We start from the raw sequence: 20,988 nt of genomic DNA, 5'->3' as shown, positions 1-20,988 counted from the left end.
TGAATCTATTTTTTTTGAGTATTAACATAACCTCAAATTAGAATAATAACAATGTCCTGGGTTCTTCTCACCTTTATCCAGTAATACTGTTATTAAACACATAAAAAAGGCTTAAATGCGTGTGCACTGCATCACTATTTATTTACAAACTATCACTAGGAGAGGGGTCCAATACAATCTTAACCCTAACGAAATTATGAAAGGTGTTTTGTAAGTCGTCTTGTACGGATTGCACGATTTGCTTTAACCTACCGTCAGCGGTGCCCGCGACCAATGAGGAGATCCTCTTGGAGGGACTTTTCACTGTAACGCACGTGGTCATCACGCCGGTGCTCGAGTTTATGTCGAAATACTCGAGTTCCGGCCTTAACTTGTAAGGGATCTCTTGCGGGAGGAAATCCAACAGTTTCGCTTGCACTGAACTGGTTATTATGTCCTCGGCTCGTTGATCGGTCCAGATCTCTTCGGGGAACATCCATTCGGCAGGTTTCGCTTGCCTGACAATGTGACTCCTTAAATCTTCCACCCCGTCCCCGTATAAAGCGGATATCATGAAAACTTCCTTGAAATGGGGCCACCCTTTGTACTCTTGATGTTTGCATTCCTCGTTGACCCCTTGACGAGGAACTGGGGAGCCATCAATGCTACTCTCCGTAAGGATCCTCGCGATGTCTAAAAGTTTCCGTTTCGACTTTAAAAGGTCTATTTTGTTCAACACAAGAAAACTGGGGCTGTCCCGATGGTGCTCAAGCAAATTCACGATTTTAATATCCAACTTTTCTCTGCCATATACGTTTGATGTATCATGAACTACCCCTATAACATCCGCCTCTTTCAGGGCATTCTTCGGGTCCCTAATAAACGTCTTTTCTAAATTGAACTTTTTCTGCTCCTTCTGGTTAACGAGGCCCGGGGTGTCAATGAAGACCACCTGGGTGTCTCCTTCCGTAAAGATGGCCATACTTTGGGCGCGAGTGGTGTGCACTTTCGAGGAAGTGGGGCACGACCTCCTCTGGCTCAAGTCGTTGATTAGGGTGCTTTTTCCAGAGTTGGGCATACCTATAATGCCAACCTTAACCAGTTTCTTTCCGGCACTTATTATGGACTTGTAGTTTCTCATTTTTGATTTAGGGACAATAATAAGCGCTTATAAAGGCATCTTGATGATGAATAAATGAAAACAAGACACATAACCTCAAAAACTAACCTCTCAAGAAAGAAATAGGGAGTGTCTCAGATAAGTCATGGGTGTGTGTGAAGTTAGCGTCCGTTCAAATCGAGAACGCAGCATATGTCGGTGGTTATAGTCCGCCCTCGCTGTTTTATAATCAAAATAATGCCCTTATCTCCTGAAATTCTCAATCTAAAATCGGTTTAGATATTTATTATGTATTATAAAAGAAGTTTTATTTAAATCCTATGGGAATTTTGGGAGATACGGGAATTAAGTTGCTTAAATCACATTGAGCGCGCACTATAACCAACGACATATGCTGCGTTCTCGACTGCATAACGCGTACGTCATTACTATTATGTCAAAGTGACAGCACCACTGTTAAGTTTTTAGGTTATGTTATTGTATACAAACAAACAGCAAGCCCCTCTTAATCATTTTATTGTTCAATAAAGGGGCGCGTTTAAACAAGTAATTCCTTCCAAGAGTAATCCTTTATTACTGGCATGTCTGACGACGAAATTACATACGTAAAAAAGACGAAAACCATCCATTATGGATCCCTGGAAGACCAGGAACGAGCCCGCATGGAAGTCGCTTCGGAAGGTAGCGACAGCGATTCGATGGAAGGTGAACCAATTAAGCCCCCGGCGCCTCCTCCTCCGGAAGAAAACAACGAGTACATCGAACTGGAGGAGGCGATGGCGCGAGACAAACAGGCCCTACTCGAAGAGTTCGAGAGAAGAAAGAAGGCCCGCTCTATCAACGTCTCGACTGATGACGGCGAGGTGAAACGAAACCTGCGTCAGCTGGGCGAACCCATTTGCCTCTTCGGCGAGGGCCCCGCCGAGAGACGGAGCAGGTTAAGGGACATTTTAAGCCGATTGGGCGAGGACTCTGTGATAAGGAGGGAGGCCGAGGAGGAACGGAAACAGTTTGAGAAGGACCAGGAGCAGACGTGGTACCACGAGGGGCCGGACTCCTTGAGAATCGCCAGGTGAACTTGAGATTTTTGAGACTCTTTGTCATTGAATTATTCTTTTTTAGGTTATGGATAGCCCACTATTCGTTACCTAGGGCGAAAGAGAGACTGATGGAGGCCAGGAGGTTATTGGAGCTGCCCGCTACCACTAAGACAGCCAGGTGAGGGTGGTTTTTTCTTAATTAAGGGACTTTTTAGGGTCAATTGATGTCTCGTAGATATCAAGAAGTGCAAAAAAAGATACATCAGATGGCGATATACTCCTCACAAGTGGGAGACAACAGACCGATATCGTACTGCACCTTCTCGCCCAATTCCAAACTTTTAGCCACCGCCTCGTGGAGCGGTCTCTGCAAAATCTGGTCGATACCCGACTGCGAACTGAAGCAAACCCTTAAAGGTACCGACGCGACACAATCGAACCCCGTTTTCCGTGCTAAGGAACCCGTTTGACCTTTTAGGACACACCTGCAACGTGGGGGCCATAGTGTTCCACCCGAAAGCCACCTTGTCGCAGGAGGAGACCATATGTAACATGGCCTCCTGCGCCTCGGACGGTTCGGTCAAACTGTGGGACTTTAAAAACGAGGAACCGATCGCGGACATCGAGGGTCACGTGCCCCACCGGGTGTCCCGGATCGCGTTTCATCCCTCGGGCAGGTTCTTGGGTACCTGCTGCTTCGATAACTCGTGGCGACTGTGGGACCTGGAGCAGTGCACCGAGGTGCTGCATCAGGAGGGGCACGCGAAACCGGTCTATTGTTTGTCCTTTCAAGGTGACGGGTCGGTGTGCGCCAGCGGGGGACTGGACTCGTTCGGGAGAGTGTGGGATTTGAGGACGGGCAGGTGTATCATGTTCATGGAGGGACATTTGAAGTCGATTTACGGTGAGTTAATGTGAATGTTTTGTTCGGAATTGAAAATCCTTTCCTATGACCCGATTTCCACGAAAATCGGTTGGAAATTAGAGAAGTTATAGCAAAGACACTTTGTATCCGGAAAATTTTCCATAATTTCCCATTAACTTGGAAACTATTGGAATAACGAAAATTTTCATAGAAACATTATTTGTTTGGAATTAAAAATCCTTTTCTATGACCCAATTTCCATGAAAATCGGTTGGAAATTAGAGGAGTTATAGCAAAGACACTTTGTATCTGGCAAATTTTCCTTATTTTTCCATTAACTTGGAAACTATTGGAATAATGAAAATTTTTGTAGATACATTGTTTGTTTGGAATTAAAAATCCTTTCTTATGACCCAATTTCCACGAAAATCGGTTGGAAATTAGAGGAGTTATAGCAAAAACACTTTTTTTTGGAAAATTTTTCTTAATTTTCCATTAACTTGGAAACTATTGGAATAATGAAAATTTTTGTAGATACATTGTTTGTTTGGAATTAAAAATCCTTTCTTATGACCCAATTTCCACGAAAATCGGTTGGAAATTAGAGGAGTTATAGCATAAACACTTTGTAGCCGGAAAATTTTTCTTATTTTTCCATTAACGTGGAAACTATTGGAATAATGAAAATTTTCATAGATACATTATTTGTTTGGAATTAAAAATCCTTTCCTATGACCCAATTTCCACGAAAATCGGTTGGAAATTAGAGGAGTTATAGCAAAGACACTTTGTATCTGGCAAATTTTCCTTATTTTTCCATTAACTTGGAAACTATTGGAATAATGAAAATTTTCATAGATACATTATTTGTTTGGAATTAAAAATCCTTTCCTATGACCCAATTTCCACGAAAATCGGTTGGAAATTAGAGGAGTTATAGCAAAGACACTTTGTATCTGGCAAATTTTCCTTATTTTTCCATTAACTTGGAAACTATTGGAATAATGAAAATTTTCATAGATACATTATTTGTTTGGAATTAAAAATCCTTTCCTATGACCCAATTTCCACGAAAATCGGTTGGAAATTAGAGGAGTTATAGCAAAGACACTTTGTATCTGGAAAATTTTCCTTATTTTTCCATTAACGTGGAAACTATTGGAATAATGAAAATTTTCATAGATACATTATTTGTTTGAAATTAAAAATTCTTTCCTATGACCCAATTTCGACGAAAATCGGTTGGAAATTGGAGGAGTTATAGCAAAGACACTTTGTATCTGGAAAATTTTCCTTATTTTTCCATTAACTTGGAAACTATTGGAATAATGAAAATTTTCATAGATACATTATTTGTTTGGAATTAAAAATCCTTTCCTATGACCCAATTTCCACGAAAATCGGTTGGAAATTAGAGGAGTTATAGCAAAAACCCTTTGGATCCGGAAAATTTTTCTTAATTTTCCATTAACGTGGAAACTATTGGAATAATGAAAATTTTTGTAGACACATTGTTTGTTTGGAATTAAAAATCCTTTCCTATGACCCGATTTCCACGAAAATCGGTTGGAAATTAGAGGAGTTATAGCATAAACACTTTGTAGCCGGAAAATTTTTCTTATTTTTCCATTAACGTGGAAACTATTGGAATAATGAAAATTTTCATAGATACATTATTTGTTTGGAATTAAAAATCCTTTCCTATGACCCAATTTCCACGAAAATCGGTTGGAAATTAGAGGAGTTATAGCAAAGACACTTTGTATCTGGCAAATTTTCCTTATTTTTCCATTAACTTGGAAACTATTGGAATAATGAAAATTTTCATAGATACATTATTTGTTTGGAATTAAAAATCCTTTCTTATGACCCAATTTCCACGAAAATCGGTTGGAAATTAGAGGAGTTATAGCAAAGACACTTTGTATCTGGCAAATTTTCCTTATTTTTCCATTAACTTGGAAACTATTGGAATAATGAAAATTTTCATAGATACATTATTTGTTTGGAATTAAAAATCCTTTCCTATGACCCGATTTCCACGAAAATCGGTTGGAAATTAGAGAAGTTATAGCAAAGACACTTTGTATCCGGAAAATTTTCCATAATTTCCCATTAACTTGGAAACTATTGGAATAACGAAAATTTTCATAGAAACATTATTTGTTTGGAATTAAAAATCCTTTTCTATGACCCAATTTCCATGAAAATCGGTTGGAAATTAGAGGAGTTATAGCAAAGACACTTTGTATCTGGCAAATTTTCCTTATTTTTCCATTAACTTGGAAACTATTGGAATAATGAAAATTTTTGTAGATACATTGTTTGTTTGGAATTAAAAATCCTTTCTTATGACCCAATTTCCACGAAAATCGGTTGGAAATTAGAGGAGTTATAGCAAAAACACTTTTTTTTGGAAAATTTTTCTTAATTTTCCATTAACTTGGAAACTATTGGAATAATGAAAATTTTTGTAGATACATTGTTTGTTTGGAATTAAAAATCCTTTCTTATGACCCAATTTCCACGAAAATCGGTTGGAAATTAGAGGAGTTATAGCAAAAACACTTTGGATCCGGAAAATTTTTCTTATTTTTCCATTAACGTGGAAACTATTGGAATAATGAAAATTTTCATAGATACATTATTTGTTTGGAATTAAAAATCCTTTCCTATGACTCAATTTCCACGAAAATCGGTTGGAAATTAGAGGAGTTATAGCAAAGACACTTTGGATCCGGAAAATTTTTCTTAATTTTCCATTAACTTGGAAACTATTGGAATAACGAAAATTTTCATAGACACATTATTTGTTCGCAATTAAAAATCCTTTCTTACAATCCAATTTCCACGAAAATCACCGGCAAACTAAGGGAGTTATCGCAATTTTTCCGACGCTAGGAATCGACTTCTCCCCGGACGGGTACCACCTAGCGACCGGCAGCGAGGACAACACCTGCAAAATCTGGGACCTGCGGAAACGGTCGGTCCTCTACACGATCCCGGCCCACAACAACCTGATCGCGGACGTCAAATTCCAGAAAATCGAGGGAAACTTCCTGGTCACCGCCTCCTACGACGGCAAAGTGAAAATCTGGTCGAACAAGACGTGGCAACCGCTGAAAACGCTGTCGGGCCACGACGGGAAGATCATGTGCTGCGACGTTTCGGCCGATAACGAGTTCATCGTCACGAGCTCGTACGATCGCACCTTTAAGTTGTGGGCACCCGAGCAGTAGGGTTCCACCCCCCCCCCCCCCCCCCCCCCCCACTCTCATTAAAACACTTTTTCCACTTAAAAAACGTTTTTTATTTACGATTTTTTTAATTGGACGCGATATTGCGCAGTTGCCTGATTGCCGCGACGTATTTCGCCGAACAGCCCGCACTTTGTGTCACATACTGATCCGCGGGGAGTTTTAGCAACGTCGCAATTTGCCTCAAATTATCCTCCATCGTGATCCCCAAATCTTGCAGCACATCATTCAGATAACCTATACAGGAGGGCAAAGTTAATTAATAACGCACCCGACATCAAAGTTTGTCCACCCTGTATATTATGAGTGTGACGTCACTATACTACTACTACTCACCGATGTCTTGGGCGAGTTGCCTGACGGCCGTGGGGCTCAAGTGGGGGATCGCGAGGATTTTCTCGGCGAAGGCGTCGCACGCGCCCCTCGCCACCAGACGCAGGAAAACCTGCGCCAACGCGCCCTCCGACGGGGGCGCGAGCGCGTACTCGCGGTCGACGGGGCGTAGGGCGCACGCCAAGGCGCCCCGCGCCCCGTCCACCTTGAACAGGAAGGGCTCGAGGTGCTGCGGGAGCTCCATCAGGTATTGGCCGATCTGTGTGTGTGTGAGTGTGAGGTGCGAGAAAGAGAGAGATATATAAGTTGCAAGTGGGTGCAAAAGAGAGAGAGAGAGAGAATAATGACCTTGTCAAGGTAGTCACACGGATTTAGAAGAGAGAATCATTAAAACTATCTTTTTCCCAGTCTAACATCAAGAGGTTCCCTTTGAACTTCAAATGACCTTTAAAAAAAAAGGAAACAAAGATCAAGGTCAAGGATCTGATATGGTCGCAGGTAACTTTGAACGTTTGACCTTGTCAAGGTCACTTGTGGCCTCGAGTTTTACCCCCTGTGAAAGATGACCTTGAACTTCACATGACCTTTAAAAAAAAAATGAAGGTCAAATCCAACGGTAACTTGTCAAAGTCACTGGTCGAGTTGACTAAAACTGTTTTTGGTAAATAAATTATAACTTAAAAAATAATGGACCAATTAACTTGCGACCTTCTCTCATTAATAACCAATAGATCTCTTTATAATCACAAGAAGTTTCAAGTAAATTGCTCTTGATTTGAATTTTTTATGAATTTTTAAAGTTGAATTAAAATTATTTCCGGATTGTTTTTAGAAAAAAATTTATAACTTAAAAAATAATGGACCAATTAACATGCGACCTTCTCTCATTAATAACCAATAGATCTCTTTATAATCACAAGAAGTTTCAAGTAAATTGCTCTTGATTTGAATTTTTTATGAATTTTTAAAGTTGAATTAAAATTATTTCCGGACTGTTTTAAAAAAAAAAAATATAACTTAAAAAATAATGGACCAATTAACTTGCGACCTTCTCTCATTAATAACCAATAGATCTCTTTATAATCACAAGAAGTTTCAAGTAAATTGCTCTTGATTTGAATTTTTTATGAATTTTTAAAGTTGAATTAAAATTATTTCCGGACTGTTTTAAAAAAAAAAATTATAACTTAAAAAATAATGGACCAATTAACTTGCGACCTTCTCTCATTAATAACCAATAGATCTCTTTATAATCACAAGAAGTTTCAAGTAAATTACTCTTCATTTGAATTTTTTATGAATTTTTAAAGTTGAATTAAAATAATTTCCGGACTGTTTTAAAAAAAAAAAATATAACTTAAAAAATAATGGACCAATTAACTTGCGACCTTCTCTCATTAATAACCAATAGATCTCTTTATAATCACAAGAAGTTTCAAGTAAATTACTCTTCATTTGAATTTTTTATGAATTTTTAAAGTTGAATTAAAATAATTTCCGGATTGTTTTTAGAAAAAAATTTATAACTTAAAAAATAATGGACCAATTAATATGCGACCTTCTCTCATTAATAACCAATAGATCTCTTTATAATCACAAGAAGTTTCAAGTAAATTGCTCTTGATTTGAATTTTTTATGAATTTTTAAAGTTGAATTAAAATAATTTCCGGACTGTTTTTGGAAAAAAATTGATAACTTAAAAAATAATGGACCAATTAACTTGCGACCTTCTCTCATTAATAACCAATAGATCTCTTTATAATCACAAGAAGTTTCAAGTAAATTGCTCTTGATTTGAATTTTTTATAAATTTTTAAAGTTGAATTAAAATAATTTCCGGATTGTTTTTAGAAAAAAATTTATAACTTAAAAAATAATGGACCAATTAACTTGCGACCTTCTCTCATTAATAACCAATAGATCTCTTTATAATCACAAGAAGTTTCAAGTAAATTGCTCTTGATTTGAATTTTTTATGAATTTTTAAAGTTGAATTAAAATTATTTCCGGACTGTTTTAAAAAAAAAAATTATAACTTAAAAAATAATGGACCAATTAACTTGCGACCTTCTCTCATTAATAACCAATAGATCTCTTTATAATCACAAGAAGTTTCAAGTAAATTGCTCTTGATTTGAATTTTTTATGAATTTTTAAAGTTGAATTAAAATAATTTCCGGATTGTTTTTAGAAAAAAATTTATAACTTAAAAAATAATGGACCAATTAATATGCGACCTTCTCTCATTAATAACCAATAGATCTCTTTATAATCACAAGAAGTTTCAAGTAAATTGCTCTTGATTTGAATTTTTTATGAATTTTTAAAGTTGAATTAAAATAATTTCCGGACTGTTTTAAAAAAAAAAATTATAACTTAAAAAATAATGGACCAATTAACTTGCGACCTTCTCTCATTAATAACCAATAGATCTCTTTATAATCACAAGAAGTTTCAAGTAAATTGCTCTTGATTTGAATTTTTTATGAATTTTTAAAGTTGAATTAAAATTATTTCCGGACTGTTTTAAAAAAAAAAAATATAACTTAAAAAATAATGGACCAATTAACTTGCGACCTTCTCTCATTAATAACCAATAGATCTCTTTATAATCACAAGAAGTTTCAAGTAAATTGCTCTTGATTTGAATTTTTTATGAATTTTTAAAGTTGAATTAAAATAATTTCCGGATTGTTTTTAGAAAAAAATTTATAACTTAAAAAATAATGGACCAATTAATATGCGACCTTCTCTCATCAATAACCAATAGATCTCTTTATAATCACAAGAAGTTTCAAGTAAATTGCTCTTGATTTGAATTTTTTATGAATTTTTAAAGTTGAATTAAAATAATTTCCGGACTGTTTTTGGAAAAAAATTGATAACTTAAAAAATAATGGACCAATTAACTTGCGACCTTCTCTCATTAATAACCAATAGATCTCTTTATAATCACAAGAAGTTTCAAGTAAATTGCTCTTGATTTGAATTTTTTATAAATTTTTAAAGTTGAATTAAAATAATTTCCGGATTGTTTTTAGAAAAAAATTTATAACTTAAAAAATAATGGACCAATTAACATGCGACCTTCTCTCATTAATAACCAATAGATCTCTTTATAATCACAAGAAGTTTCAAGTAAATTGCTCTTGATTTGAATTTTTTATGAATTTTTAAAGTTGAATTAAAATTATTTCCGGACTGTTTTAAAAAAAAAAATTATAACTTAAAAAATAATGGACCAATTAACTTGCGACCTTCTCTCATTAATAACCAATAGATCTCTTTATAATCACAAGAAGTTTCAAGTAAATTGCTCTTGATTTGAATTTTTTATGAATTTTTAAAGTTGAATTAAAATAATTTCCGGATTGTTTTTAGAAAAAAATTTATAACTTAAAAAATAATGGACCAATTAACATGCGACCTTCTCTCATTAATAACCAATAGATCTCTTTATAATCACAAGAAGTTTCAAGTAAATTGCTCTTGATTTGAATTTTTTATGAATTTTTAAAGTTGAATTAAAATAATTTCCGGATTGTTTTTAGAAAAAAATTTATAACTTAAAAAATAATGGACCAATTAACATGCGACCTTCTCTCATTAATAACCAATAGATCTCTTTATAATCACAAGAAGTTTCAAGTAAATTGCTCTTGATTTGAATTTTTTATGAATTTTTAAAGTTGAATTAAAATAATTTCCGGACTGTTTTTGGAAAAAAATTGATAACTTAAAAAATAATGGACCAATTAACTTGCGACCTTCTCTCATCGATTAACAATAGATCTCTTTATGATCACAAGAAGTTTCAAGTAAATTGCTCTTGATTTGAATTTTTTATGAATTTTTAAAGTTGAATTAAAATAATTTCCGGATTGTTTTTAGAAAAAAATTTATAACTTAAAAAATAATGGACCAATTAACATGCGACCTTCTCTCATTAATAACCAATAGATCTCTTTATAATCACAAGAAGTTTCAAGTAAATTGCTCTTGATTTGAATTTTTTATGAATTTTTAAAGTTGAATTAAAATAATTTCCGGACTGTTTTTGGAAAAAAATTGATAACTTAAAAAATAATGGACCAATTAACTTGCGACCTTCTCTCATCGATTAACAATAGATCTCTTTATAATCACAAGAAGTTTTAAGTAAATTGCTCTTGATTTGAATTTTTTAAAGTGGTTCCACTCTAAAAAATGACCTTGAACTTCAATTGACCGGACTGCAAGGTCAAACACAAGGGTACCAAAAGGTCAAGACACCCCCGAGAAAATTTGTGAATTGGTTTTAAGGGAGACCAGTATTTGACCTTGTCAAGGTTAATATCCAAAACGAAATTTCCACTCCGAATGAACCCATAAAAAAGTGACCCATAAATGACCTTGAAACATGACAAACGACCTCCAAGGTCAAAAAGTCACTCCCTCCCCCTCCTCCTCATCATCTGCAAACTCTTCTTCTTCTTCTTCTTCTTACCTGCGTGACGTACTCCTGCGGCGTGAAACTGTAGTCGGGCAAATCGGGGGCGCCGGAACCGTCGCGGTGTTGCCACGTTTCCGGCACCGGAACCGCCCCCAGGTGGGCGGAAATCGGCGCGAAAACGATGCGACGGGTCACGTGGTGCACGTCGACGCACAATTGGCCGAAGTCGCGCGTCACGTGATCCAACGGCGCCAGTTCGGTGCCCTCCGTCACGCACTTCACCAACGAGTCGAACTCTTTCGCGCTGTTGCCGTCCAACAGGAAGCGCTTCAGTTCCGACTTCCGGTTCAACGTCAACACGTCATCGATCAGCTGTTTTTCCAGCTCTCGCACCCTCGACACCACCTCGCCGCAGTGTTGCAACAGAGTGAAACAGAGCTGGAAGTTGGTCCAGTTGTCCTCCTCTAGTTCTTCTTCTTTTTCTTGTACGTTGCTCTTACTGGATCGGTCCAGTTGGCGCAGGGCCACCCTGGATTAAAGGGGGAAAAAACGGTCAAATCTGTATCTCTTATCTCTGTCCCACCAGTTGATTTAATGAGCTCGAAGGCTTATGACCGTGATTAAAAAAACAACTTGGGCCTATAGGGAGAAAAGGCTTTGGCGTTATTGGTTTATGAATATCTCGGGTTCTAGTAGTGCAAATTTAGAAATTCTTGATTTATTGAGTAGTCTGAAGTCTTTTTAGTCTTTTTTGAAAAAATCACTAAAATCCGTTGACTAGAAGTCAAGATAATGGAATTCTTAGTCCAGGAGTGCCTGTAAGGAGGAAAATAATTTGTCTCTCATTGGCAAGTGAATATCTCGGGTTCTGGTAGTCCAAATTTAGAAATTCTTGATTTGTTGAGTAGTCTGAAGTCTTTTTAGTCTTTTTTGAAAAAATCACTAAAATCCGTTGATTAGAAGTCAAGATAATGGAATTCTTAGTCCAGGAGTGCCTGTAAGGAAGAAGATACTTTGTCTCTTATTGGCAAGTCAATAACTCGGGTTCTAGTAGTCCAAATTTAAAAATTCTTGATTTGTTGAGTAGTCTGAAGTCTTTTTAGTCTTTTTTGAAAAAATCACTAAAATCCGTTGACTAGAAGTCAAGATAATGGAATTCTTAGTCCAGGAGTGCCTGTAAGGAACAAAATACTTTGTCTCTTATTGGCAAGTCAATAACTCGGGTTCTAGTAGTCCAAATTTAAAAATTCTTGATTTGTTGAGTAGTCTGAAGTCTTTTTAGTCTTTTTTGAAAAAATCACTAAAATCCGTTGACTAGAAGTCAAGATAATGGAATTCTTAGTCCAGGAGTGCCTGTAAGGAACAAAATACTTTGTCTCTTATTGGCAAGTCAATAACTCGGGTTCTAGTAGTCCAAATTTAAAAATTCTTGATTTGTTGACTAGTCTGAAGTCTTTTTAGCCTTTTTTGAAAAAATCACTAAAATCCGTTGACTAGAAGTCAAGATAATGGAATTCTTAGTCCAGGAGTGCCTGTAAGGAAGAAGATACTTTGTCTCTTATTGGCAAGTCAATATCTCAAATTCTAATAGTCCAAATTTAAAAATTATTGATTTGTGGACTAGTCTGAAGTCTTTTTAGCCTTTTTTGAAAAAATCACTAAAATCCGTTGACTAGAAGTCAAGATAATGGAATTCTTAGTCCAGGAGTGCCTGTAAGGAACAAAATAATTTGTCTCTCATTGGCAAGTGAATATCTCGGGTTCTGGTAGTCCAAATTTAGAAATTCTTGATTTATTGAGTAGTCCGAAGTCTTTTTAGTCTTTTTTGAAAAAATCACTAAAATCCGTTGACTAGAAGTCAAGATAATGGAATTCTTAGTCCAGGAGTGCCTGTAAGGAAGAAAACAATTTGTCTCTCATTGGCAAGTGAATATCTCGGGTTCTAGTAGTCCAAATTTAGAAATTCTTGATTTATTGAGTAGTCCGAAGTCTTTTTAGTCTTTTTTGAAAAAATCACTAAAATCCGTTGACTAGAAGTCAAGATAATGGAATTCTTAGTCCAGGAGTGCCTGTAAGGAACAAAATACTTTGTCTCTTATTGGCAAGTCAATAACTCGGGTTCTAGTAGTCCAAATTTAAAAATTCTTGATTTGTTGAGTAGTCTGAAGTCTTTTTAGTCTTTTTTGAAAAAATCACTAAAATCCGTTGACTAGAAGTCAAGATAATGGAATTCTTAGTCCAGGAGTGCCTGTAAGGAACAAAATACTTTGTCTCTTATTGGCAAGTCAATAACTCGGGTTCTAGTAGTCCAAATTTAAAAATTCTTGATTTGTTGAGTAGTCTGAAGTCTTTTTAGTCTTTTTTGAAAAAATCACTAAAATCCGTTGACTAGAAGTCAAGATAATGGAATTCTTAGTCCAGGAGTGCCTGTAAGGAACAAAATAATTTGTCTCTCATTGGCAAGTGAATATCTCGGGTTCTGGTAGTCCAAATTTAGAAATTCTTGATTTGTGGACTAGTCTGAAGTCTTTTTTAGTCATTTTTGAAAAAATTACTAAAATCCGTTCACTAGAAGTCAAGATATTGGAATTCTTAGTCCAGGAGTGCCTGTAAGGAGGAAAATAATTTGCCTCTCATTGGCAAGTCAATAACTCGGGTTCTAGTAGTCCAAATTTAGAAATTCTTGATTTATTGAGTAGTCTGAAGCCTTTTTAGTCTTTTTTGAAAAAATCACTAAAATCCGTTGACTAGAAGTCAAGATAATGGAATTCTTAGTCCAGGAGTGCCTGTAAGGAACAAAATAATTTGTCTCTCATTGGCAAGTGAATATCTCGGGTTCTGGTAGTCCAAATTTAGAAATTCTTGATTTGTGGACTAGTCTGAAGTCTTTTTTAGTCATTTTTGAAAAAATTACTAAAATCCGTTCACTAGAAGTCAAGATATTGGAATTCTTAGTCCAGGAGTGCCTGTAAGGAGGAAAATAATTTGCCTCTCATTGGCAAGTCAATAACTCGGGTTCTAGTAGTCCAAATTTAGAAATTCTTGATTTATTGAGTAGTCTGAAGCCTTTTTAGTCTTTTTTGAAAAAATCACTAAAATCCGTTGACTAGAAGTCAAGATAATGGAATTCTTAGTCCAGGAGTGCCTATAAGGAACAAAATAATTTGTATCTCATTGGCAAATGCATATCTCGGGTTCTAGTAGTCTAAATTTGAAAATTATTGATTCATGGACTAGTCTGAAGTCTTTTTTAGTCTTTTTTGAAAAAATCACTAAAATCCGTTGACTAGAAGTCAAGATAATGGAATTCTTAGTCCAGGAGTGCCTGTAAGGAGCAAAATAATTTGTCTCTTATTGGCAAGTGAATAACTCGGGTTCTAGTAGTCCAAATTTAGAAATTCTTGATTTATTGAGTAGTCTGAAGTCTTTTTTAGCCTTTTCCGAAAAAATCAAGGAGTTCGAGGACATTACAGTTTAACCATGTCAAAGGCCTTAAAGCGATCACTAAAAATTGAAACAATATGCGACACTCACCTAAAGTACCCCGCGTAGCTCGACAAGTAGGCCCTGATCGCGACGAGCAACCCGCAAAATCCGCAACTTCCGGTCAACTTCCGGCACCGCTCCCGCCCCTCCGACGCGTAATCCATCACCGGATCGATACTGAACCCGAGGGCCTCGACGGTGTCGGTCAACTCCTCCTTGATCAACCGCATCCCCTTCAATTGTTCCACGAGCACGGCCTGCTCGTATTCGGCGTATTTACCGACGTACGGCCGCAGATGGGCGTAAACCGCTCGGAGGAGCCCCTCGTGGGGCCCACATTGACCCCGAAGGTTCTCCGCGAACCGATCCGCCATTTCTTTGATTTCGATCAAGTAGGCGAGCTTATCGGTCGTCGTTTGTTTTATAAGCACCGAATCGATGGTTTCCCTGAAGGGGGCCTCTAATGAGGTCAAAACGTCGACGTAGACGTTGATCAAGGGTTCGGTGGCGGGTTCGCCCGCTTCGAACACTTGATGGAACCATTTGGTGTGGGTGTGCCAGTTCGATATGAGGTAGTCGTAGTAGTGGTGCACCCATTGGGTGACCGGTTCCTCTTGTGACGTTATCTGGAACCATTTTTGCACCAGAAGGTCCCTCTGGCAGTTGCGGTGGTACTTCATCAGTTCCGGAAGTCTTCCGATCGAGGAGAATATCGATACGAACTTGGCGGATTGTTCTGGAAGGCGCGGAATGGATTTTTTAGATCGGGGGAGGATCGAGTTGGGAGGCTTTGAACCTCCGTAACTTCTTTATTATTCGATTTACGAGAAAATGTTATTCTTTATGATTTGTAGGATTTTTAAAGGGGAATCGAATGGTGAAAAAAATTTTTCAATATTCCCAATAGTTTTCGAGAAAATGAGGAAAAAGTGTTGAGAGGTTTTCCCAGATTTTCCGGAAAACTGTTGATATTAAAAATTATTTTTCTATTGCATCTGATGCCCGTTGAAATTCCAAACAACTTTTGTTTGAACAATTTTTTTCTCCAACCAAAAGTTTTCCAGAAAAAAAATAAAAACCGAAATTATGAACATTTTTCCAGGGGTACCCCTTTGGATTTTTTCAGGTACATTTTTCAAAAAAGTTTTATAAGACTTTTTTGTCGTTTTTTAAGCGATTTATCGATTCCCAAAAAAAAAATTCAAATTTTTCCAAATTTTTTTTTTTCACATTTTTCACCCAAAAAATTTCCAATTTTTCAAAAATCCTCCATAACTTCCTTATTTTGAGATTAACGACAAAATGTCATTCTTTATAATTTGTTCTGTTTTTGAAGAGGAATCCAATGCTGAAAAAAAATCTTTAATATTCCAAATAGTTTTCGAGAAAATGAAGAAAAACTGTTGAGAGGTTTTTCCCAATTTTCCGGAAGACTGTCGATACTAAAAATTATTTTTCTATTGCATCTGATGCGCATTGAAATTCCAAACAACTTCTGTTTAAACAATTTTTTTCTCCAACCAACAGTTTTCCAAAAAAAAAATAAAAACCAAAATTATGAACATTTTTCTATGGGTACCCCTTTGGATTTTTCCAGGAAGACTCTTTTGGGTATAACTTTTTCCAGGTACATTTTTCAAAAAAGTTTTATAAGACTTTTTTGTCGTTTTTTAAGCGATTTATCGATTCCCAAAAAAAAAAATTCAAATTTTTCCAAAAATTTTTTTTTTCAAATTTTTCACCCAAAAAATTTCCAATTTTTCAAAAATCCTCCATAACTTCCTTATTTTGAAATTTACGACAAAATCTTATTCTTTATAATTTGTTCTATTTTTAAAGAGGAATCCAATGCTGAAAAAAAATCTTTTTTATTCCCAATAGTTTTCGAGAAAATGAGGAAAAACTGTTGAGAGGTTTTTCCCGATTTTCCGGAAAACTGTTGATATTAAAAATTATTTTTTTATTGCATCTGATGCCCGTTGAGATTCCAAACAACTTTTGTTTTAACAATTTTTTTCTCCAACCAAAAGTTTTCCAGAAAAAAAAATAAAAACCAAAATTATGAACATTTCCCTAGGGGTACCCCTTTGGATTTTTCCAGGAAGACTCTTTTGGGTATAACTTTTTCCAGGTACATTTTTCAAAAAAGTTTTATAAGACTTTTTTGTCGTTTTTTAAGCGATTTATCGATTCCCAAAAAAAAAATTCAAATTTTTCCAAATTTTTTTTTTTCACATTTTTCACCCAAAAAATTTCCAATTTTTCAAAAATCCTCCATAACTTCCTTATTTTGAGATTAACGACAAAATGTCATTCTTTATAATTTGTTCTGTTTTTGAAGAGGAATCCAATGCTGAAAAAAAATCTTTAATATTCCAAATAGTTTTCGAGAAAATGAAGAAAAACTGTTGAGAGGTTTTTCCCAATTTTCCGGAAGACTGTCGATACTAAAAATTATTTTTCTATTGCATCTGATGCGCATTGAAATTCCAAACAACTTCTGTTTAAACAATTTTTTTCTCCAACCAACAGTTTTCCAAAAAAAAAATAAAAACCAAAATTATGAACATTTTTCTATGGGTACCCCTTTGGATTTTTCCAGGAAGACTCTTTTGGGTATAACTTTTTCCAGGTACATTTTTCAAAAAAGTTTTATAAGACTTTTTTGTTCTTTTTTAAGCGTTTTATCGATTTCCAAAAAAAAATTTCAAATTTTTCCAAAAATTTTTTTTTCAAATTTTTCACCTAAAAATTTTCCAATTTTTCAAAAATCCTCCATAACTTCCTTACTTTTCAATTTACGACAAAATGTCATTCTTTATAATTTGTTCTATTTTTGAAGAGAAATCCAATGCTGAAAAAAAATCTTTAATATTCCCAATAGTTTTCGAGAAAATGAGGAAAAACTGTTGAGTGGTTTTTCCCAATTTTCCGGAAAACTGTTGGACCTAAAAATAATTTTTTTATTGCATCTGATGCCCGTTGAAATTCCAAACAACTTTTGTTTTAACAATTTTTTTCTCCAACCAATAGTTTTCCAGAAAAAAAATAAAAACCGAAATTCTGGTTATTTTCCTAGGGGTACCCCTTTGGATTTTTTGAGAAAGACTTTTTTGGCTATAACTTTTTCCAGGTACATTTTTCAAAAAAGTTTTATAAGACTTTTTTGTTGTTTTTTAAGCGTTTTATCGATTTCCAAAAAAAAAATTCAAATTTTTCCAAAAAATTTTTTTTTCCAAAAATCCCCCATAACTTCCTTACATTCCAATTTACGACAAAACATCATTCTTCATGATTTGTTCCATTTTTGACGAGGAATCCATTGCTAAAAGAAAAACTTCCGTATTCCCAATAGTTTTCAAGATAACCAACTAAACCCCATCACATATACTTACACAGTACCCGATCCTGCTCTAACCTAAATATCTCAAAAACTACCCGACATAAAAACGTGAAACCAACAGTTTTACAATGAGAAAAGAGTGCCCAATAAATGTTGTTCAAGGCCCAAAGCGATCCAGACAAAACTTTCCAAGTTATCCAGGTCCAAAGTCCAAGCAACAATTTATTCCCTAAATATAATTTCCAGGCATTTTTTAAATAAAAATCCATTAGTCACTTGTCCAGGCTTTTGAGGCCTTAAATCCAGAGTGTGAGTTACTGGATTACTTGTTCCAGGAATTATAATTACTTAGAATAACCTTTTAATTAATTAATTAATTAAATAAATACTTAGAGGTTAGTTACGGACCTCAATATCTCAAAAACTACCGAAAATTCAATCTTTAAATCAAGAGCAATTGACTGGGGGGTCTTACCGATATCCCCCGATGTGAACCCCTGGACAATAACCGGACTGGCGATGGCCTCCAGTCGGTTCTTCAGACCCTCCAGCTGTAACTTCCGGTCCTCGTAGTCGGCCACATTCGCCAGCAACTTGAGTGAACTTTGCATGCCCAAGATTTTCTGCGAGATCCCCTCGATATTCTTTGAGTCGAACATTTCCTCAAGATCGTTGACTTGAAAAAAGAGCGCGACTTTAGCGAAAACCCTCCGATGGATCCCCGAGAACTGACCCTACCTAAAACGGTCCAGTTGTCGCTCTCGTGCAGCCCCCGCTTGGCCACTTCCAACTGTCTCTTCATCATGTCCAGTTTCTCGATGGTCGTTATGCTGTTTCGGGTGTCCACTTCGATCTCGACTATTTCCTGCTTGACTCGGCTCATTTTGTCTTTTAAGACATTCGCATCCTGCTGCAGCACCTTGACGTCCCGCAGGATTTTCGGGAGGGAGTTGAGCACCTGCACGCTGCACCCCTCTAAGGAGTTGTTCACTTGCTGCACGTACAGTTGCAGTTTCATTACTAAGCCCATTGTGTAGTTGCCCTAAGGAGGGGGGGCGAAGTGAAAGCATGAGGTATAGCGATCGGAGGCTTTAGAGAGATCATCATGGAAAATGTGTGTTTTGGGGGGTTTAAGAATATTGTCGTTCCTCAACTAACAAATTTATAATGAAAGTTTTGCCCCCCGGATGCTGCTATATCGTGAGAAAAGTGAAAAATAATAAACGGATCTACTTACGTCCCGTTTATTCTGATTTTCTCCAGGTTTTAGGGTACGATTCACCCATTCCTTGACATCGGAATCATCCTTGGAAAAAGCACTTATGTCCTAAAAGGATTTCAATTTTTCAAATGGGATATACATATCACAACCGCCCTTAACTCACCATCACGGCTAAGTTATTTAATCCGAACAACTAATTATTTAGTTCCTAAATTAATTTATTTATATTCTTATTTGTTGACGTTTTATTTTTAATAATATAACCTCACTTTTCTAATAACATAACCTCAAATAATTTTTTTCAATAATATAACCTCACTTTTACGGGAGTGTTTTATGTATGTAAAATAGGGAGTGTCACAAGTGCACGTCCTCGAGCAAATATGGCGCCCGATATTATTTATGGGTCTGTAGATGTCTCATTAAACGTCTAATGAGAAGGAAAAGTCTTGAAACTAATCTATAAATCAATAATTTATCAATTTTGACTACTAGAACCCGAGATATTCACTTGCCAATAACAGACAAATTATTTTCTCCCTTACAGGCACTCCTGAACTAAGAATTCCAAGATTTTGACTTCTAGTGAATGGATTTTGGTTATTTTTTTAAAAAATACTAAAAAAGACTTCAGACTAGTGAATAAATCAAGAATTCCTAAATTTGGACTACTAGAACCCGAGATATTTACTTGCCAATGAGAGACAAATTATTTTGTTCCTTACAGGCACTCCTGAACTAAGAATTCCATTATCTTGACTTCTAGTCAACGGATTTTAGTGATTTTTTAAAAAAAAACTAAAAAAAACTTCAGACTACTCAACAAATTAATAATTTCTAAATTTGGACTACTAGAACCCGAGATATTCACTTGCCAATGAGAGACAAATTATTTTCCTCCTTACAGGCACTCCTGGACTAAGAATTCCATTATCTTGACTTCTAGTCAACGGATTTTAGTGATTTTTTAAAAAAATACTAAAAAAGACTTGAGACTAGTCAATAAATCAAGAATTTCTAAATTTGGAGTACTAGAACCCGAGATATTCACTTGCCAATGAGAGACAAATTATTTTCCTCCTTACAGGCACTCCTGGACTAAGCATTCCAATATCTTGACTTCTAGTCAACGGATTTTAGTAATTTTTTAAAAAAAAATACTAAAAAAGACTTCAGACTACTCAACAAATCAATAATTTCTAAATTTGGACTACTAGAACCCGAGATATTCACTTGCCAATGAGATACAAATTATTTTCTTCCTTACAGGCACTCCTGGACTAAGAATTCCAATATCTTGACTTCTAGTAAACGGATTTTAGTGATTTTTTCAAAAAACACTAAAAAAGACTTCAGACTAGTTAATAAATTAAGAATTTCTAAATTTGGACTACTAGAATCCGAGATATTCACTTGCCAATAAGAGACAAATTATTTTCCTCCTTACAGGTACTCCTGGACTAAGAATTCCAATATCTTGACTTCTAGTCAACGGATTTTAGTGATTTTTTCAAAAAATACTAAAAAAGACTTCAGACTAGTGCACAAATCAATAATTTTTAAATTTGGACTATTAGAACTTGAGATATTCACTTGCCAATAAGAGACAAATTATTATGCTTCTTACAGGCACTCCTGGACTAAGAATTCCATTAGCTCGACTTTTAATGAATGGATTTTAGTCTTTTAAAAAGAATAAAACTAAAAAAACACCTCCATTTCCAAATTTTGACCACAATAACTCCCCAGACAAATAAATAAAACTGCAAGATACCGCTTTTAAATTTTGTTGCTACGTAAAAATAAGTTTGGCAACGTCGGTGCTTTCACCTGTCATCTGTCAAACCATAATGTAGTAAACAACTGTCTGCACGTAAGCTTCCTCTATCTCGCTTCTGCTTGACTAAAAG

General features: G+C 35.6%; 3 protein-coding genes and 1 long non-coding RNA gene across 5 annotated transcripts; 1 reads left to right on the top strand and 3 right to left on the bottom strand.

Annotated features, from left to right (window-relative positions):
- Positions 1 to 116: 116 nt before the first annotated feature.
- Positions 117 to 1,226, bottom strand: LOC126747843 (GTPase Era, mitochondrial). The gene has a single exon (XM_050456747.1). It carries the CDS (start codon positions 1,118 to 1,120, stop codon positions 143 to 145), a length of 978 nt encoding a protein of 325 aa, XP_050312704.1. The 5' UTR covers positions 1,121 to 1,226; the 3' UTR covers positions 117 to 142.
- A 327-nt stretch (positions 1,227 to 1,553) lies between these two features.
- Positions 1,554 to 6,260, top strand: LOC126747841 (U4/U6 small nuclear ribonucleoprotein Prp4). The gene is made up of 5 exons (XM_050456745.1): positions 1,554 to 2,171; positions 2,222 to 2,317; positions 2,375 to 2,556; positions 2,618 to 3,043; positions 5,906 to 6,260. Exons 1-5 carry the CDS (start codon positions 1,681 to 1,683, stop codon positions 6,241 to 6,243), a joined length of 1,533 nt encoding a protein of 510 aa, XP_050312702.1. The 5' UTR covers positions 1,554 to 1,680; the 3' UTR covers positions 6,244 to 6,260.
- A 30-nt stretch (positions 6,261 to 6,290) lies between these two features.
- LOC126747840 (conserved oligomeric Golgi complex subunit 7) lies at positions 6,291 to 19,375 on the bottom strand. The gene is made up of 8 exons (XM_050456744.1): positions 19,242 to 19,375; positions 19,094 to 19,183; positions 18,595 to 18,898; positions 18,332 to 18,532; positions 14,562 to 15,249; positions 11,082 to 11,556; positions 6,598 to 6,853; positions 6,291 to 6,498 (listed from the first exon to the last, which is right to left on the bottom strand). Exons 1-8 carry the CDS (start codon positions 19,242 to 19,244, stop codon positions 6,329 to 6,331), a joined length of 2,187 nt encoding a protein of 728 aa, XP_050312701.1. The 5' UTR covers positions 19,245 to 19,375; the 3' UTR covers positions 6,291 to 6,328.
- Positions 7,597 to 11,055, bottom strand: LOC126747845 (uncharacterized). 2 transcript variants are annotated; one of them, XR_007664443.1, is made up of 4 exons: positions 10,533 to 11,055; positions 10,023 to 10,362; positions 8,153 to 8,322; positions 7,597 to 7,812 (listed from the first exon to the last, which is right to left on the bottom strand). It is a non-coding gene; the product is annotated as an uncharacterized LOC126747845 (long non-coding RNA). The 2 variants fall into 2 exon arrangements; XR_007664442.1 differs by having other exon boundaries at positions 10,193 to 10,362.
- Positions 19,376 to 20,988: the final 1,613 nt, after the last annotated feature.

Source organism: Anthonomus grandis, chromosome 20 (assembly GCF_022605725.1).
Source record: "Anthonomus grandis grandis chromosome 20, icAntGran1.3, whole genome shotgun sequence".
In the NCBI taxonomy this organism is placed as follows: domain Eukaryota; kingdom Metazoa; phylum Arthropoda; class Insecta; order Coleoptera; family Curculionidae; genus Anthonomus; species Anthonomus grandis.
This window is presented reverse-complemented; position numbering and strand designations above follow the sequence as displayed.